This window comes from Opisthocomus hoazin, chromosome 9 (assembly GCF_030867145.1).
Source record: "Opisthocomus hoazin isolate bOpiHoa1 chromosome 9, bOpiHoa1.hap1, whole genome shotgun sequence".
NCBI classification, from domain to species: domain Eukaryota; kingdom Metazoa; phylum Chordata; class Aves; order Opisthocomiformes; family Opisthocomidae; genus Opisthocomus; species Opisthocomus hoazin.
This window is the reverse complement of record NC_134422.1, coordinates 13642569-13661856: the sequence shown is the minus strand read 5'-3', so window position 1 is coordinate 13661856 and position 19288 is coordinate 13642569. Positions and strand designations below refer to the sequence as shown.

Here is a 19288-nt window from a genome sequence, read left to right as displayed (position 1 = left end):
TTTTTTAATGAACCCCCATTTGAGCTCATAGCAGTCTACTTTCCTTCTAATGTCTGCAGTGCTTTGAATGCAGGATGCACATCTGGTTTACAGCTGCTGGAACCTGTAATCCCACTGCAAATTCATACCTGCTCCTGCAATGAGCTCCAGGTCCTCTGATTATAAAACTGTGTGGCTTTGTATTAAATCCCTGTGAGGGCCGTAAATCAGCATCTCAATGGCTTGACTGCCAGAGCAAAACCTTTGCAGGCACTTCTTTTATAAGGGCCCACTAGCTGGAATTAGCCTTGATGCTTACCAGCTGTTTGCTATCACTGCATTGCTGGTCATTTCGCCCAGAGAGTTTTATCGTTAACACCAACCTGTTACATCTCCTGCTGATCAGTTCTCTGTTGTCAGACATGAGACAATGCCTGCTACCCCCTTGGAGGGCTGCTCGTGCTTGGTATCCTCTGCATACCCTGCAGAGTGGATGTGATATGGCTGATTTCTCACCATCCCTTGACAGAGGCAACTGGTGCAAGATGTTAACACCTTACCTGGTGCTTAGCCCCTCCAAGCAGCTGAGACAAGGGAGAGGCAGGAAGGAGCTTCCAATGCAAGGTCATCTCTGGTGCCTTTAGCTCCCTCTTGACTGGGCTCTGCCAGCTGCCCTCGGGATTGAGGAGATCTGATTTGACTGGGGGTGATTTGCTCGTCTCGTTTTATGGACCAATCAACCCTGTAGCTTGCAACTCCTGTGTCAGAGAAAGGTATATACCTCTGTGCCCTACATGGTGTTTTATGGAGGACGGTATAAAACTCTTCCTTTGTCATGAAGACTGTCATCTTGGTCCAGAACCTAGGCATTGAGCTTTACCTATGAAAAGTGATCAGGTTAAATGGGTTTTCTTCCCAGATAGAGCACTCAAGGCCTCTAAACAATAAAGTGTAATGATGTAGTAATTTTTGACTAACGATGTTTCAGCACTTGAATGAGTTACCATGCTTTTGTGTGCTGGCCACTCTGTTATGTGCTGGAGATTTCCTGCACTTCAGTGTGTCAGTGGCTTGCTTGTGCCCTTGAGTTTAGTTAGCTGAAAACAATGAATTAAAGCAGCTTTCCGGTAAGACAAACACTTACCTGTGCCCAAATGCAAAACACTTCAGAGCAGTATTTACTCATGTCTGACCTCTAATGTGGGTCTAACCCTTTACCTTTTGAGTTGAGTGATTCACCGTGATTTACTGCAGGATGGATCTGCTCAGTCCAGTGCAGGTGTAGGGTGGACAAGTTCAGTGATAAAGAAAGTGAAAAACAGCAGTAAGCAACTGAAGTAACAAGGAAATATGAGCCTGGAGAAAAAAAAGACCATTTTTCTTTCCCTTGGCATTATGGGCTGTGGTTTTCCATCCATAAAATGGAGTGTGTAGGACTCTTGCTGTCTTAAAACTCTATCTTTAATTAAGAAATGCACTGGAAAGTCATCCAGTGGAGAGTGACAGCACAGCAATAATGTGGCCATGACTAATCCAGTTCCTTGTGGTTTTCCCTTTCCCAGTCCTGGATGTGTAGCTAGGGACATTAGAGTGGGAAAAGAAATGGCTTGAAAGCAATTAAACTGGGAAGTGGCTGTGTAGTAGCCATAGGGAGAGGAGAGCAAAGAACAACAAGGGAAAATGGGGAATGGAAAGGAAAACAAGGGGTTTCTCCAGTGTAAACAGGACATTGCATGAACTGCACGAGATGTGGCATCAACACCGGCAGCAGAAATCCATCTGTCTATGGTTATGGGGCAATCTGGTCCCATAAGTCCCTCTGGTTATGGGGCTCCATTCCTTTACCCTGCTCTAGTTTGATTTTGAAGGTCCCTCAGCACCCATCTGGGTTCAGGAAAAAGGATCCTTCATTCCTGTGTTTTGTGTGAGGTGATGCCCATCAGGTTGCTTTTCACCACCCGTTGTATTTGTGACCTGGTTTCTCTGTGCAGGGACTTCTGGTGGCAAAAGGCTGGGGACAGTCCTGGGCCCCCAGTTGTCCCCAGGTGTATGGCTGACCTCACGTGTTTCTTTACACCAGAGTCTGTCACTTACTGGGGTGCCCATCTGTTCAAGGGGCTGCCTGTGTCGGGAGGGGGTGAGATAGACTTTGTTGCTGATATCCAGGGCAAAACTTCGCAGCCTCTACAGTACTGCCTGAAAGCTCTGCTCCCTCAATTGTCTGAGGATAGTGAAGGCAGCAGTTTCTGGATTTTCGCTGCTTTAGAAGGTTAAGCTGTGGCTGCTTTCAGGTACTTCTGCATTCCATCACCCATGTGCCATGATAGCAGATTTGGTAAGTGCCTGCTTAGCTGCATTTCCCTCAGATATTTACCAGTGATTTATTAACACTGTCAGGGGAACAGAAAAAAATATAGGACATTTTGCAATGGGAGTCTGGTTTTTATTGTAGCAATGGTATAGGCTTTTTTCTTGAGCTTTGGCCTGTATTATTTTGGCCTGATTTTGAAGTGCTTCTTTTTTAATAGTTTTCCATTGACTGACACAGGAGGTTACTTGTAAAATTGTAATAGAGAAATTCAAATGTTGCACTCTATAGAAAAATAAGACATTCATGTTGTGCATCATAAATATGGAAATTTAGCGTTTGACAGCAAGAACAAGCTCAGCTGACTGTGGATGTTTCTGAGGATGCTTTCTCGCTTTATGCCCTCCCAACAGCATAGTCAGGACTGGACCTCCTACATGGGTGTGTGAAAGCTGCTTGTCTTTATTCCTGAGTGGCCAGGGCTAGCCAGTATTGATAACTGTGTTCAGTATTCAATAAACAGTGTTTATTGTTGTTCGAAAAAAGTAATTCCCCTTCTGGCAGTGAAGGAGGTGTGGTTTGTAAAAAGAAGCCCAGGAGCGGTGCTGTGGCTGAAGATACAGCGAGGGTTTGACAGAAACGCAGCAGAGCTGGGTTACGTATGCGTCGGTGTGCGGGAGCAGAGCAGCCCTGTCAAGGCACGAGCTCTGCTTGCTATAGCCACTGCCCCAGATGAGACCCTGCAGAAAGCAGATACTGTGCAAAATGGCTCACATACCATAACTCCTAGCCATGCTTACTTCGGAGGATTTCTCCAAATTATGTGGGACTGGAAAACATGCCTAACAGCTTCGTTTGACATACTTTCAAATGTGAAATTTCTTTGAGAAGTATCTTACATTGGCCACGCTGTAGATACCGAGATGTCTACTAAGGCTTGTTACAGAGGTCATGGCTGTTTTCTTTTGAACAGATGATATTGCTTGTATATAGAGAGTGATGTTCTTTCAAAGAATCGCTGCTCATCCAGCATGCTTTTGGAGATTTTTGGCTTTCAGGAGACTTTTCTGTGCTCTGATCTCCCACCTTGGGTTCTCTTCGTCATTAACGTCCTCTGGGGCAGAAGCACCTGAGCTGCAAACACAGATGCTGGAGGAGCATTTGGGAATGTGCCACTTGCCCTGTTCCTGCACTTTTGCCTGAGCATCTTTGGCCGCAGTCAGAGGCAGACTCCAAGGTGGACACACATCTACCCGGCAATGCTGTTCTCTTTTAGTTATTCTTCTTTTTCTCTCCCACCACTTTGCCACTCCACATCTGTGCTGAGAAGCTGACTGAAAACATACCTTGGCCTCTTCCATAACTTGAGCCTGGCATCATCTATGGGCTGGATGTGAAGAGAGAAATGAGTAATTCACCTATTGGTCCCTGGCTGCCAGGTTATGCGGCAACTCCACAGGAGAAGCCTCCCTTTCTTAAATACAGGATTCTCGAGGTAACTGCAGATATGCTGGATTGTCCCTCGCAGCACTTACCTGCCTGATGCATGCGGCCAGCTCCCTGCCCCGGGTCTGGCCGCTACTTAGTCACCGTATAGTCTGTTTTAATCTGTTCCTCACAAAGCAATCCCAGAAGCCTCCCAGGCATTTCTGCTGTCTTTCTCCCAGTGCAGTGGAGTTTGTCGATACCCAGCCTGCTGATGGAGATTTAAAAATCTGTATGTGTATTTTTAAGCAAGCAGGTCTCTGCACTGAGCTCTTGGAGAGCAGCAGCTGAAGGCTGTGTGCATGGAGGTGTACAGGGAGGGGAAGCTGGAAAAGAGAGGAATATCCACCAGGATGCATGCTGTCTCTCCCTGACCCCATTGAGGACCTTCTCGGAGCCCATGCCTCGTTTCGAGTCTGTCACCTCGGTTGTCAGGGAGCTGCTGGAACAGGCTGGGAACAGGCTGTGCTGCTGCCAATGGCACTACACAAAAAGGCATTCACAAATAACGAAGCTCTGAAACACCCTGAGCAAAAGTGTCAGCAGCTTGAATTGGGGTCACTTGTGCCTTGGAGAGAAGCAGGCCGGGCTGGGGGAGTGGGGAAAAGACCTCCACCTCTTCTGCCTGGCTGGGGAAAGCGGCCTCCAAGGCCATAGGGAGTGAACCTGCTGTCTCTGACTGTCCCTGGGAAAGCCAGGCTCTGGCACGGGTCCTTAACCCTGCTGTGGATCAGAGTCCAGTCACCCTGGTCCTCTTCAAGCCTCATGTGGGTACCCCCAAAAACATCCTCACAACCACAGACCTTGGCTTTCTGAAGCTGCTGTAGGCAAACAGGTGCTGCCTATGGACCAGCAGTTCCTGTAGTCCCCTGACTGCCTGCAAAGCCCTGAGCAGCCTTGGACAAGTTGCCACCTTGCTTTGTGCCTCAGTTTCCCCTTTTCTATAACAGGATAAGAACGTTGCTCTCCCAAAGGGAGGGGGTAAGGTGAGGAAGGATGTTTGTGTCTTTATGGCTGTCCCTGCCTGATGGGCTGCTCCTCCCAGAGAGTGAAAGGAGATTGGTTTTGAGACAAAGGCAGAAGGATACTTGCCTTTGCCATTAAACCAGTGGCTGGCTCTGGCCACATGATAACACGTCTTCCTGCTCTTTCCTTGAAACAGGAAGGTGGATCTCACCAGGTGCAAGCAGCATGAAGGTTTTGCTGAAGCTTAGCTCTCAACCAGCCAGTTTATGGCCCCCATTTGAAGGTCTCATGCCTTTGGCTCAAGGAAGCTCATGAAGGCAAGCCATAAGGACCCCCAACAGCAGGGTATGCGAAACACAGGCTTTCCACTAGCTGTACTTGATTCATGAATCAACTCTGAGGGAAGAAGATCAGATTTTTAAGGCTGTACTGAGTGGGAGCAAAGCCTGCCCCTGCCTCCCAGGTAAAGGACTTTGCCAGCATAATTTCTCTGCAGTGCAGTACCAAGGGTTGAACCACCAGTGCTACCTGCTCTGAACACATGAGATGCAGAGCTGAGGACATGTGGGATGTAGTGCTGCTGTTCCCCATACTGGAATGGTTAGAGAGCATGCAGATACCAGCTGGACGTGTGTTCAAGGTTATTACAAGTGCAATCACTAAATGCTGTCTCCTGAAACCCTGGGGCTGATTTGCAGCAAATTAAAGAATAGAGCAGAAGCCCATATGCTGTTTCACTGGTCGAAGTGGGGAGAACAAATTAAAGTGCCTTTTTTAGCACAGTGAGACAGCTGTGCTCTTCTCAAGGCAGTTCCTGAGAAGCCATCTATCCATGCTTGATGGAGGGGAAAGAATGTGGCCTAGCAACAGCCAGTTAGCCACCAGTGGCAGGGCTGGCTAATGCTTGCTGGTGAGGAAATCTTTTGATGACAAAGACCAAGGGGCAGATGCAAGCCTCAGACACTCCCTACTAAGCAGTGTTGAATGCCTTTCATGGGACTGTCATGTGCTAGGTGAGAAAGGGCTGCAAGCCTACAGAACAGGGCTTTTAGGGCTCAACGGCAGTGGGTATCAGGCGTTCGGTGGGATTACTTCACTATTGGTTGTGACTCTGAGTTACTATTGGCAGAGTGAACTTGGGGAACTGGGTTATAGGAACACTCTTCAGCTGCTTCCCTGAAAAGGCAGGCAGCTACTTAAAGAGCCTGTAGTGGTTTTTAGGCACAACAGACGTATTATATATGTAATGTTACCGTTAAGCCTTGGTGCACTCTGGAAATGTCTGTCATTCTTATTCTGCTGTTAGTAAAATGAGTTTTAGGAATTCTAAGTGACCAGGATCCCAATAGATTTCTGCATGAGGAGCAAATGGAAAGGTGGGTGTGTTGTCATGCCTTGCCACAGGTATAACAACTGACAACTGGATATTGTTTATTGTGCTTGTTTGTGATTTCTAACATAGTTTTCATAACAAAAACAAAGTTGGAAATTAGAGAAAATGTCACTTGAGTGTTAATAGATGACAAGAACCAAGTTGCTCAGAGGATGTTAACCCCTCCCCATACATGTACCTAGATGCTGGGTGTGTATAATTGTTTCAGCATCCTAGGAGGATTGTTAATGCTTTCTTTTAACCCCTTGCTGATAGTGCTTTATAGTTCACATGAGATTATTCAATTAAATTAAACCACACCAAATGTAGGCTGAAGTTTCCCTTACTTGGTGTTTAGGACCTTACACTTTGGAATGAGTTCAGCCTGTGATGTGCATGTTTTTGGATGTTCCTGGGCTGTTCCTGTGTAGTCCAGAGCTGAGACAAGTCGCTCTGTTATGAAGAGGTTTTAGTTTGCCAAGCAGTGTCTAGCTGTCTCCTGAAAAAGTTCTTATGGATCCACAGTCAATAAAAGGTTGCAAATGATTATTCTAAAGGGCTGACTGCTGTAAGACAAAAGAAGAGTTCCTTTCCTTTTCCAGGTGAAAACTTGTCCCAGAGATGAAGTGGTTTGCTGAAGGTCCCTCAGGAAATGTAAAGGAGAGACAGGAGATGAACCCAAGCCACCTGACATCCCATTTGATGCTCTCTTAACCAAACTGACTGCCTGCATTATGGGAAACTCAGCAAGAAACACAGATAATGAAGCTGCCCGGCTGCCTGGAAGAACGACTCTGCTGCTATACAGCAGGTAATCCTTTAGATTTCAGAAATGGCATAATTTGTAAGTAGGAAGTTTACAGAACATGTCATCTGAAGACACTGCCATGTTTAATGCATTTGGTGCCAATGATTTACTTTCCCTTGCTATGCTGTTTACAGAGCGGCTGGTACAGAGCTGTTGAGCTTGCTATTGAAGATGAAAGGCTGGTTGTTTTTCAAAGCCCTTTGTGCTTCTTTGCTCCTAACTGAAGCTGTCAGTGCAGATGCTTTTTATTTCCTTTAGCACTGGAGGTCTGAAGTCCCTTCTCTAAAGATTTCCTCAATTCAAAGGAAGATTTCTTTTAGTCTTTGTCCCAAAAGAACTGGAGAGTCTTTGCTCTTTCGTTTGGGCTGAAGATTCCACAGGTGATACCAGTGCCTTAGAAGGGCTGCTGAAAACCTTTAACCCCCGGACAGACAATGTCCCATGTGAAGTCCTTTGATGAAGGCGTGAGGAGGTCAGTCTGTCCTGATCATTTCTGTGGCCTGGGAATGAGAAGAGCCCTCTTGAACTATATAGATATAGTGAAAAATTTCCAGTGATTATTAATTGGTGGTGTTTACAATGGTACATACAGGACGGAGCTTCCTCCCCTCAAAACAGACACAAAGAGCACATGTTGGGTACTGTACATACCCCCACAGAGAGACGCTCGCTGAAGTTGTTTAAAAGCCAAGGAATCAAGGCAGCAGAATCTTCCCCATTTCAGAGCTGAGGCACTGAAGCTATGTGAGGTCAAATAATTTGCCGAAGATCATGACAGGAAGATGAGACACAGCTAAGAACTAAAAACAAGGTGCTGATCTGGTACCTTAACAACCTGATTTTCCTCTTGTGTGCCATCTGTCATGCACTAAAACAGGCTGAATTACAGGATTTTTCTCTCTGATATGACCTGTCAGCTGCTGGTTCTGTTGCTTTGGTGGGGGAGCTGTCTTAGAAATCTCTCTGATCAGTCATTAAATCTGCAGGATGTCACTTTTTTTGAAATGTTCTAGCCAATGAGTATCTCTCAGAGCCGATCTAATTGGTCCCTAGTGGCAGTCTGAAGGGCAGCCCCTGTGATGCCCATTCCAAGCATGCAGCCTTCCCACCCAGCCTGCACCAGCAGGGTTATCTGTCAGTCAAACCAATGCTCTTAAATGGCTGCATCGTCCAACTGGAAAGCAGTCTATGCAAATCTCATAACGAAGCTGTACTGAAAAAAAATGAATCCTGAGTGTTCTCCAAAGCTCTTCCCACCAGTGCATTGAAGTGACTTCTGACTGATGAAATGCTCTTCAGCTAAATGTGCTTTTCATCTGTAAATGTGTTTTCTGTAAATGATTCATAAAAGTGATTCCAAATAGTATTTTTCAGGCTGCCCCGTAGCCCTGCTGCCAATGCACACCCGTTTGCTGACCGTGCGGTGTAGCCCTGGAGGGAAGCTGCAGCAGAGCTGCTAGTGAGTTGTGAAAAGCCCATAGCCCAGCCACTCTCATCTGAGCTGAAGGAGAGGGAAACAGTCCCAAAGTCACATAATTCACTAACGACCAGAGCAGAGCTTCCTCTCCTTGCTGAGCGATTTGAGTGAATTGATACTGAAGGGCGAATGCTGAAACCCAAGGAGGAATGTCTCTAGATACATTTCTGGTTTTAATTTTCTCCACTTAACAGAATGTGATGGCACCTGACACTGGGAGGTCCAGGCTACTATTTGCTTGTTTCCTTCCTGTTTTATTTCTTGGGGTGGTGTTTGCATAGCAAACCACAGCAGAATGCACACAATCTTCTTCCTTCTGTGCATCCACATGTGAGCTACTTCTTTGCTGTTACTGATTAACTCTTATATAACTGAGATTAGAAATACATGCGTGTGAGGAAGGTGACGTGGCTGCCAAAGAAAACTTGTGTCCTGTATCTTGAGTATCAGACCACCAGAGAACTGTGTAAAGAGTAATCAAAATGCATATGGCTACTACTAAAGTGACTGCATCTCAGCAGGGTGTGTAGTTCTTTCTGTTATATTTGGCCAACTGCACTGTATCAGTACAAAAAACATTCCCCAGACTCAAAAGACCAGCTCCAGTCACACCAGAAGTCTGTACAGAACTGGTCAGAATGTGAATCTTTTAAGTCCTAGAGCATTGCCCCCAATTTGCTTCCTCAAACTGCCCGATCTGAGAACATCGCAAATTCTCTAACTGATTCTATTACCAGCTTTACTGATTTCTATTTTAAAAAATGTTTTGTTGATTTTTATTTTGTAAATTTTAACCTTTTCAAAAAATATCCCAAGTGCACTGTATATGTCATCTCCTGCCACAGAACCCATTTGGCTTAATAGTTAAAAGATTGATCACCACCAGCAACAGACATAAAAGTTTAAACTGTGTATAACTGTTCTCTGCACTAATGCAATAAAAGTGAGTTTACTTTCACAGTGGTAATTTTAGCAGTGATCTAAATCAATACCCTGTTGATGATCAGACAAATCTTCCTTTAAAAAGAAATGCAGTGCAAGTGAGGTAGTTAGTATTATGGACACATTATTGTCTTTACTTTCTGCAATCAGATTTTATTCATGCTTTTACAATAGGTGTAAATTTTTATATTTCCTTAGGCAAGCAGAAGAATGAACTGAACTTCTGGAAAATTACTTAAAATAGGCTATGGTGATAAAAAAAAATAGACAATCTCGTACAATGTTTAAAAGGTCAATGGATTAGAGTGCCGAGTGCTGCAAATGGGCAGCCCTGCTATGCTGGGGCTGGCAGTCAGGCAGCTGAAAAAGAAAAGCTTGACTGGCGTGGTGTTTGAAGTGTGGTGGGGAATTTGGTAGGGGGGAGGGAGAATAATGGGGACAAAATTCGGTGGTATGAAGCACAGCCACTGGGTGGGTGGTGTTTGGAACAGGAACCATCTCACATGAGGATGGAGGACTCGCTCCTGTGACAGACCTGGGCTTCCTCCGCTGTGCCTTGTCCTCACCCTTCAATTCCAGGCTGCCCTCAGCTGTGACCAAGTGTAGGAGAAGTGAGCGAGACCAGGGAAGTGGCTTTGTACCTTGGTGTGAGGTAAACACTTAGCAGATAGAACAGCAACTCTGGAAAGCTCTGGTTCTGATGCTTGCAAGCAGTACCAAAAAAGTAGGACAGCCAGTTTTATTTTCCCATTCTCTTGATGATGTTGCTTTAAAAAGTTGAAAGAAATCATTGAGATCTTGCTATGCGAAAGTTTCAAGGGCACTCATGGCATGGAAAAGCGTGTTGCTTGACATGACTCTGCCCCCAAGCTGCACTGGCTCAGGAGAACAATGTGGTAGCCGCTCACACTCACATTGCTTCCAAGGGTGGAGCTTTTGTTTTCCCTGTTTCCTAGGTCCATCAAAAGGAGCCCAGGTCAGTTACAGGATGCCCTCCATGCCTCTCTCTGGAAACTCTAGCTGGATTTATGCTTGCAGTTCATTTGAGAATCACCGCTTTACTATTGTCAGCAGTGCAATTGCTGTTGCTTTCCAGGAGAACCTGTTCAGCTGAAAATATAGATAGACATGTAAATTATTATCCTTTCTTCTCCTTTAATGTCTGGATAGTCCCTTGCCATACTCTTGCAAACCAAGACCACCCATGAACCAGTTTGAATGCTACATGCAATGTGTTACTCCCACCTGACAGGGGACAGCTATTCTGTGTGCGTGGCTGCGCGTCAGGAAATGCTTGGAGCTGAGGTCCTGAGGCTGACCTGCCTCAAATAGGAGTCACTGCCCTGTGTTTTCCCTTCCGTAATCTTTCAAACCATTCTCCCATCTGACAGCTGTTTTGTAAACTCTCAGCAAAGCTGGCTGCAAAGTGCTATCATTGCAATTTTCAAGCACAAGGAGAGAAATGGTCGTGGCAGATTCAGTGCAGTATAACTGAAGGCAGTGACATGCATTACATTATAGCTGACCTTTCTATCTCTGGTCCTTTCTTTTTCTTATGCTTAGCAAGTTGTGAAGAAGTCAGCTTAGGTTGACTGTTCCTTGCCTGAAGAGCCATGCCAGTCTATCAAGAGATGGCTATGTGATGGACAAGTTGAATGTTAAGCCTTGTATGTTCACCAGTCTGGATTATTCCTCATTAAAGCAGTTCACATCAGTGCAAGTTCAGATCCTCATGCAGAAACAGCCTCCTTTGCAAACAGCAGGGATGGGATGGGCCATGGCCTGGTTTCTCAGGCCTGTTTCAATTTGCAGAATAACACATTTCCATGGGCAGGAGCAGACTGCACTTTCTTAAGTTACTTAGTCAATTTGGTTCACTTAGCAATAGTAGGGTGGGTATAGCAACCTGGCTTGCTTTGTCCTAGAGAGCTGTGTCTCCAAGGACTCTTAAGTCATAATAACAGATGGGGCCGGCTTTGATACTTGCTTGCTTTTTCCTTGGGGACTCAAATGGAATCAGTAGCTCACTTTAGGTGGCCTGCTGGAGAGCTTCTGAATGGTAGTGCAATTGTATTTTGATACTAGTGGAGACATCCAGGGCTGATTACCTTACCTGTCAGGGCTAGAATAAGCATGGAAGCTTCCACAGCTGATGGAAAGAGAAAAGACCAGGGATGGAGAGTCTGTGGCTCAATGGCCATCCACATGTTGAAGAACACAGATGTAAACCCACCTGTCAGCTGATAGTGGTAGCTCATCACCATGGTTCTCAAATGACTTGGAGGACAAGCACTCTCCAGCTGCGTGCTGGAAGCAGCAGGTTCAATGAAATGAGCTTCTGTTGCGTGCCCTGAAGCCAAAGAACATTTATTTCAGGAACAAGCCAGTGCTAGCAGTGACCTTTCGTATCCTATCCTCTGGGGCTCTGGTGATCTGTGTAAGCCAATCCTTTGTCTTGGTTTTGACTTTTCTTTGGCTTCCCATTTCCGTCTCACCTTGTTTCATCACATGTCAAATTACCTTCATCCTTGCTGCCTGCCAAGGTGGGGCATGGGCCAAAAATACGGTAGAGCAGAAGGTACCATATGCACAACCTGCTTTCACTGGCCAGATACAGCTGTGTAGTCCAAGCCTGTGGTCCCAAAGCTATTATCTTACCCTGTGAGCAGGCAGGGAGCCTGTTGCCTTCAATGACTCTTGCCTAAGGAAGCACTTTGCGACTTGTCCTACAGCAAGGTGTTAAGTGATGTAGACTTGCCCCTCTCCAGGCCATCTGTCCAACCTCTGGTGGAGAAGAGGAACTGTTCACCATGTTGTCTAAGCTGTATTTGGCCACCCTGTTTGGCCAGACCTGCTGCCCTTTTCTGGCTTGCATATCAATACCAGCTGGCTCAGGCAATCACCCAATGCATCTGCCACAGCTTTACGAAGCAGCTGCAGCTTTCATTGGCATGGCCGGAGTCATCTGTTCTGCATGAATGGAGCTGACTAGCATCTGTCTTCAGTTTCAGTGGTGGGTGCTCTCTCCATGGAGAAGTTTGCTCTGGCAGCCAGCACATAGCTGAGATATCCGAGATTCTGCGCCAGCAAGGGAGGGCTGGATGGGGTGGATAGGTGGGGCAGATCTGGCCCATACAGGTAACAGGTCTTCACCCTGTGCAAGTAGCTGTCCTCTTCACTCTGCCCTTCCCTAACAGCAAACACAACCCCAGAGCTTGTTCTCCTTCGCTGGCTGGTAAATGATCCATGTTCACGGAAGAGGCAGCGGAGGCAGTGTAAGCCTGTATTGCCGCTCACTGGCGATGACCTGCCTCCTTACATGTGCTTTGTCCATGCCAGTGCACCATTAGCCAGGTGGAGAAGTGTCAGGAGAGTGCACTGGTGATGCAGTTGTCTCCAGCTCTAGAAGATCTGGGAACGTAGTGGTTTTAGGCACTCAGAGATGCACATTTCCACCTCACCAGAATGCGTGCGAGTTAGGAAGTGTTCCCATCCTGATGCAGAACAAGCTGCCTGTGTTTTGAAATACTGGAAAACAAGGCTTGACTCAGTCAAAATGTTTTTGACATGTTCAATTTCATTTGTAAATTTTTACTATGTGTTTGCAGTTTTTTTAACTGTAACAACTAAAATCTTTGAAATGACGTATTGAATATTTTTGAAACTTTATTCTCTCTCATTTCTTACATAAAGACAATCTTCTCCACTCCTTTCCCCTGCAAGCCCACGTTTTTAACCCATCTAAGTGAATCCCTACTTCCTGCTTGAAAAAAGATCAGTTGGTATAATCTAAATCTACTTGATTCAATTAGAAAGAGCTTTTGCAGAGCTGCAAAGTCAGGGAGTTTATCTCTTGAATGCTAAATAGTGGCAAAGAGGTTACCACCAGACATAAAGTTAACCCTAGTACAAATTTTTCTTAGCTTCCAGCTCAGTTTTAGACTCTGGTAATTCTGTCTTTGGATTGAGTCAGGAAATCACAGTAAGAAGCCTCATAAAGCACCTAGAAATTATTTGATAGTGAGACACCAAACAAACAGAAAAGTGCATCCACATGTTTTACAGTCCTAACTGCAAGTGGAGACATTAACTACTCATTCACTAGCATTTGATTCCAAATCCCTATAAAGGGCTTTGAGAAAATGTGTGTTGTTGAGATTTGCCATCAGCCAAGTCTTTCCTCATACTGGGTCTTGTAGCTACTTGACTAATAATGTGAGGCACAAGGCATCTAACAGCTCAGCACCAGAGTAAATCTACTCAATCCTTGCAGCATGTATGGTTTTTTAACTAGACTTAGCTCCAGCTGTGTCCCTAGCATACAGAACTGTCTTACTGGCGACAACCCGCTGAAATCAGTGGAGTTATGTTCTTACGTCTGTTGATCTGGTCCTACAGGCTCCTCTTGATCTTCTGCAGCCCCGCATGCCATGGCACAACTTAAACCCGGAGCATGGCCTCCTACTGGGCTCCGTGGCTGGCATATTAAAATGTGTGTATGTAATACATATTTGTAGGTATTTTGATGATATATCTGTAATTGTTTGAACAGTTCAGCCCGAGGAGACTGAACTGAGGTGTAGAGGAAGCACCCCTGTCTGGCCAAGATACAGCAGAGGAAATCTCTGCCATAAGCAATGACATCAAACCACACCAATTATTCAATTAAAGCTAAACCCATCTTTAATCAAGACAGTCAATTTAAGAGGCCTTTGGGATTTTTTGAGAAGGATGAACTCCTAATCAGTGCAAAGGGAATTGCTTGTATTTATTCCAGGACTGAAGTTGCCCCCAAATTTGCAGATGCTAATTTTGAAAAAGAGAATCAATCATTAGTTTTTAATAAAGAACTTGCTCCGTGGAAGGTGGGAGGAGGGACTGAAAGCATTTCCTCATACGGTGGACTAGTGCACCGATCAGGGAAAGTGCAGTCAGATGAATATTCCTTATTTAACGTCCAAACCCGTAATTCAGAAAAAAAGCAATTTCTTCTGAATCTGAGTTCCATGTGACTGCCTTTTATCTGAGCTCCATAAAATTATTCCCCTGCTAAATTCTCATGAAATAGGCTGTTTACTCCAGTAGCTGTTGACTCCCTGAGATCATTTTGAAACCAAAACATTCTGTTTTTATTAGTAATGATCCATCTTCCACCCCGGTGATGTGAGGGTCTTGAGAAGGGTGTTTGTGCCTGGGTTTCAACTTTCCACACTGAATTGCCGTTGCTTCACTGGTGTGGGGATGGGCTGGATGCGCTGGTTCCTGCTTGTCTCCCTGGCTGTGCATAGCACTGGGGTACAACAGAAAGATGTGAGAGCACCTGGCAGTGGTGCTACCTCCGGCCAAGTCAAAAGGCAGTGTCCTTGGCCTCACACTCACTGCACGAGCTTGTAGCTAGATCCTTCTCACCCTCATTCCCACTGCAGTGTCTCAGCAAGGTCTCCTCTCCTCGGTCTCAGTTATGATAATTTCTTCCTTCCTTGGTTGCCTCATGTGATTCATCCCCAGGGTTTATTTCTGTGTGGCAACAACTAGACGTAATTTTTCTACAGTCTCCTGTTTATTCTGGACTTGCACACTGCAAATTTCCTACATAGCCCATTTTAAAAACATAGATCTATTTATTTTTGCTGACTCTGGGCAAAGTAACTGTTCTGAAATCCCATAGGGACAGAGCATTATGGGCAGACAGATGTGATGAGCTGGGGCTGCTCCACATACCAAGTGCAGCTGGCTGAAAATAGCCTTGATCTTTTTATAAACTGAAGTATTGTCCAGCCCTGTGCTCACTGACCTAATGTGTGAATGTGCTGGGGAGACTGGGCAGGAGAGCTGCCTCGGCATTTCCCAGGTGGTGTTTGCTTGGGGCATTCTTGCCTTGACAGATTTCTTCCCATGCATGCACTCTGAGGCAGATTGAATACTTTATAAACCTTTTTATATCTATATATAATTTTTATGGCAAATTGAGCTCCCCTCATGTTGTATTGCTTCTCTTCCTTCTTCTCCTTGGTGACCTCACAGTCATCAGTGCCTGAATTCCTGCCCTTATGTACCTCATTTTGTCTCTCTGCTGTCTCTAAGAAGGGCTCCATATCCATGACCCAGCAAATGTGGCTTTGATGCTAGTTACTGGGGCCTGAAGGGCAGTTGACATGGCTTGACCATACTTGGGCCTATCAAGGTGTGTAGAAGAACCCAGAAATCTGGTATTCCCTGCCAGGAGCAGCAATGGGAACTGCAAGCTTGTTGCAGGGCTTTCAGGCTCCTGCCTCCATGCCAGGGAGTCTGGAAGCCCCCAGACACCAAGGGTTTGCAGGGTCCTTGCTGTGGAAATGAGCCAAGTTCCCTGGGCAGCCAGATGGTAGAGGCCTGGGGGCCCAGATGTCCTCACTCCTGTGCGGTCTGCCAACAACAAAGGAAGAGACTTTTCCTATCAAATCATTTTACTACAGGTTGAGCTCCACAGGCAAGGCAGTTCTTCCTGCTTCTCACCAAAATAGGTAAGAGGGGAATCAGGCTTTTAGTCTCAAGGGACCCAGTGGCATCTAATCATGTCCTCTGAATTATTCTGTCACAAGCATCTTGAATGTCTGGTTTATCTCCTCTAAAATGGTTGGTACAATGCTCATCAATCAGCCTTATTTAACAACAAACATGCCACAGGTGTTTTAGCAACCTGAGCGCTGGGGCTGAAATAATTGCACTCTCTGGAGCCCTGTCCCTGAACCGGGAGGGAGCTGCTGGTGCCTTTGAGATGCTTGGGTGCTGTGGGGATGGGGGCACGGGGTGCCTGGCTGGATGGCCAGCTGCATCAGGCTCTGTCCTTCTGCACCATACCAACTCTTGGGAGCAGCAAATTTTGGTTTTACAGTGGATTATGCAGGCATGGCTGAAGAAAGTGAAAACTTCTTTTCTCTCACGGGCAATTAAAGAACCCAGGTTATTTTGCCTATCAGACTCTGCCTGCCTGCCTTGCTCCTAGTTCACTGCAAGCTGCATTTCAGTGGCAAGTGGTTCTCACCCTTGTAGAAAGTGGGGGTGCCTGACAAGTGTTTGGTAGTCACAGGAGGACAGGCTTTTTGGAGAAGCTGAGTAGTCAGTACAGGGAGTTTCCCTCCTGCTTGCTAGTCACCAAAGCCTAAATCTTATTTTAGGCATTAAGCTGAATATGAACTCTTGAAAACATATGGCATCAATTCTGACGCTGATCTCTTTTGGTAAATTGGCTTGATAGAGGTGAATCCTTTGAGTTACTTTCCATTTTCCAATAGGGAATGTGAAAAAAGGAGGAGTCTCTAGGGTTGAGAGAGACCAGGTCTGGCCAAGCTAGCACCAACATGATCCCTGTCTTAGCTGTCTGTCTTCCCTTTAAGACCAGCTGTTTCTATGGGAGCAAGCGCAAGTCAGAAAGAGACCCCATCAATAACTCTACACTTAAAAAGGCACTGAGCGGTACAGAAAATACGAAAGCCTCCCCTGAAATGCATGAATGGTGAATTAAAGAGTTAATGAATCCTCAAGAAGCTTTAAGTTTGCATGCAGAAATGAGAGAGGGGAGGTTCACCAGTACATTGCTCCGGCCAAACCCACAGACGAAGATTAACTGAAAGCCTTCAGGGACAACAACCAGAACAATGTTACTGTGAGGCCAAGAGCTTGTTTCGCCATTTGTTCTCTGTACATCAGCACGGTATACAAATGCTGCTGTGGGTACAAGGAGAAATAACCTTATATTCATTCCTTACATTCATCTCAGACACATCCTGAAGTTTAAGCAGTTCATAGAGCTCTTTTTTTTGTCTTGGACGACTTCAGTGCTTTCTCCATGGAAATCCCTCCATCTGGGGACACTCTACCAGCACGTTTCTTTGAAACTTGCTGCAGATATTTCCGTAAGTAATATGTGCCTTGATTTTGCTCCTGTTCTTTCCGTGTTCCCTGGTTAGGAGTGCTTGAGCAGACAGACATTGTGTGAGGAATGTTTGTGGGAGTGGGCTTTTTTGAGGCAATAGTCCAGACTATCCATGGAAGAACTTAAGAATGAGAGTTGTGCAAATCTACTCTGTGAGCCTGTTTCTAAGACGTATGCTCTTCCGCGTGAAAAACTCTGAAGTGTACCATGTAACCTACATGTCCTATTTTGCCTGCTTAGATTGCAGATCACTAATGCTGTCAAAGTACCTGAAATTGTCTGTAGAAACTACTTGACAAATAGTCCTGAAAAACAAAGAAACCTAAGAAAAAAACCCTCTATTCATAGGGGGGAAAAATCAAAAGGCAGAAAATGAGCAAGCTACTTTTATTTTTTGTGAATTAATCACCCATCTCCAGATCCGACAAATAACTCAGAGGAGGCTGGAGTCTCTTTTTGCTCTATTTTCAACCAGTGCTGGAAGCAAAAGTGCCAGAAATCTCTCTGCAAAGCCTGTTCTGATGAGATTTCCAGCCAGTTTTCATGAATCAAGTTGGTTTGGATCAACTGTGAATAAGCCCTTGGGCAGAACTAGCAAATCATGGGTTCATTGATCACAGACACTTCTGTGCATGGGGTCTGACCCAACACTCAATAAAGGCAATGAGAAACCCACCAGGGCAGCTTATCCGATAGCTGTGAAGCCTCTTTGTGTTTCTCGCCAAGGCAGCTGGACTCAGCTATTCCCACACACTGCAAACCGGATGGGGCTGAATTTTGCTTATGGTCCATTCACCCAATTTATGGGGGTTTGCATCAAGCCCAGGCCCAGGGACAAGTTCTCTCCACCGTTCACTGCTGATTTAAAAAAAATAGTGTAGCGAATGAGACCTAGTAAGAACGAAGCTCGTCTTTTCCTCCTGCTGCTCTGATGCCTTGTTTCCCAGCAGTAATTAACCGGGACAGATGCTGCTTCTTCTGGGATTGTCCCTGGAGGCTGTCTCCACAACTAACAAGTTTTTTAAGTTATGCTGCTCTATTGATCCCCTGTCTGAACAATTTCCAGTGGTGCTTGCTCTAAGCCCAAAGGTGTCTGTAGTCAACCCTGTAAAGATATTTGAGAGCACTGTTTTAAAAGGCTGCCTCTCCTGAAGCATGCTGTGTGTTATAAATGTGACAAGCTACATAGGAGGACCTGAAGCAGAGACATTTGAGAGAGCTTAGGAACTTTTAATCCTTCAGCCTGAGCCCAGCCATACTTACTGACTTTGGTTTGGGAGCCTCTGATTCAAACACAGTCTTTTCACCTGGCATCCACACCTGGAGCAGTGTCCCCTCTCCAATCTAGAGGAGGCCAGAAGTCTTAAAAAAATCAAATTCTATTAGAAGCTTTTTCCTCAAAAGGAGTTCTCCAATGTGGTAAGAATGATGTTGTGAGACTGTCCCCTACCTTGCTTTGAAATGCCCTCCCCTGTGCCTGGGTTCCTCCTGTGCACCCAAATCCCAGCCTCAGTCTAAGCTAAGCAGAAAGCTGCAGCCACTGCTTCAAGACATGGATGAAACCTTTCATACTCCTCTGTATCTTAAGGACATTTCAAAAATAGAAGGTAAAGTATCTACAGAATCAAGCATGGGAAGAACTCAATTTGACATAAGGAGGAGTGTGAGTTAATAAGGTTTGGGTCTTCAACAAGTAATTATGGGATAATTCATCTAATGAGAGTCTATTTGTGTAGCGCTACTGTGGGGTTTGGATTTGCTGAGTGGTCCTCAAGGGTGACATGTCAGCCTTATGGATGGCATAGGGGTTAATAGTTCTTTCTCAGGTTTGTATATAGCACAACAGTGCTGTTGTAATGTGATTGCAACACGCATAAGAGCTGCTTGCTCTCTGGCTGCTTCTCCGTTGCCCTCCTGGTTGTATTTGCTATGCTACCCTTGAATGCAAATACCGTCTCAGTAGACAGGGAATCCTGAGGTCTTTGGTGTTTTTTTTTTGCTTATAAGTACAACTGGAACGTGTTTGAAGGACTGGT

General features: G+C 45.5%; 1 protein-coding gene across 1 annotated transcript in view; it reads left to right on the top strand.

Moving 5' to 3' along the window:
- The first annotated feature begins 6769 nt into the window (after positions 1–6769).
- The window catches only part of SLC15A2 (solute carrier family 15 member 2), a 65255-nt gene continuing 52736 nt past the window's right edge, over positions 6770–19288 (top strand). The window contains exon 1 of the mRNA XM_075431119.1: positions 6770–6921. Within this exon, the coding sequence (XP_075287234.1) occupies positions 6873–6921 (49 nt within the window). The 5' untranslated portion in view covers positions 6770–6872. The remainder of the gene's footprint in view (positions 6922–19288) is intronic.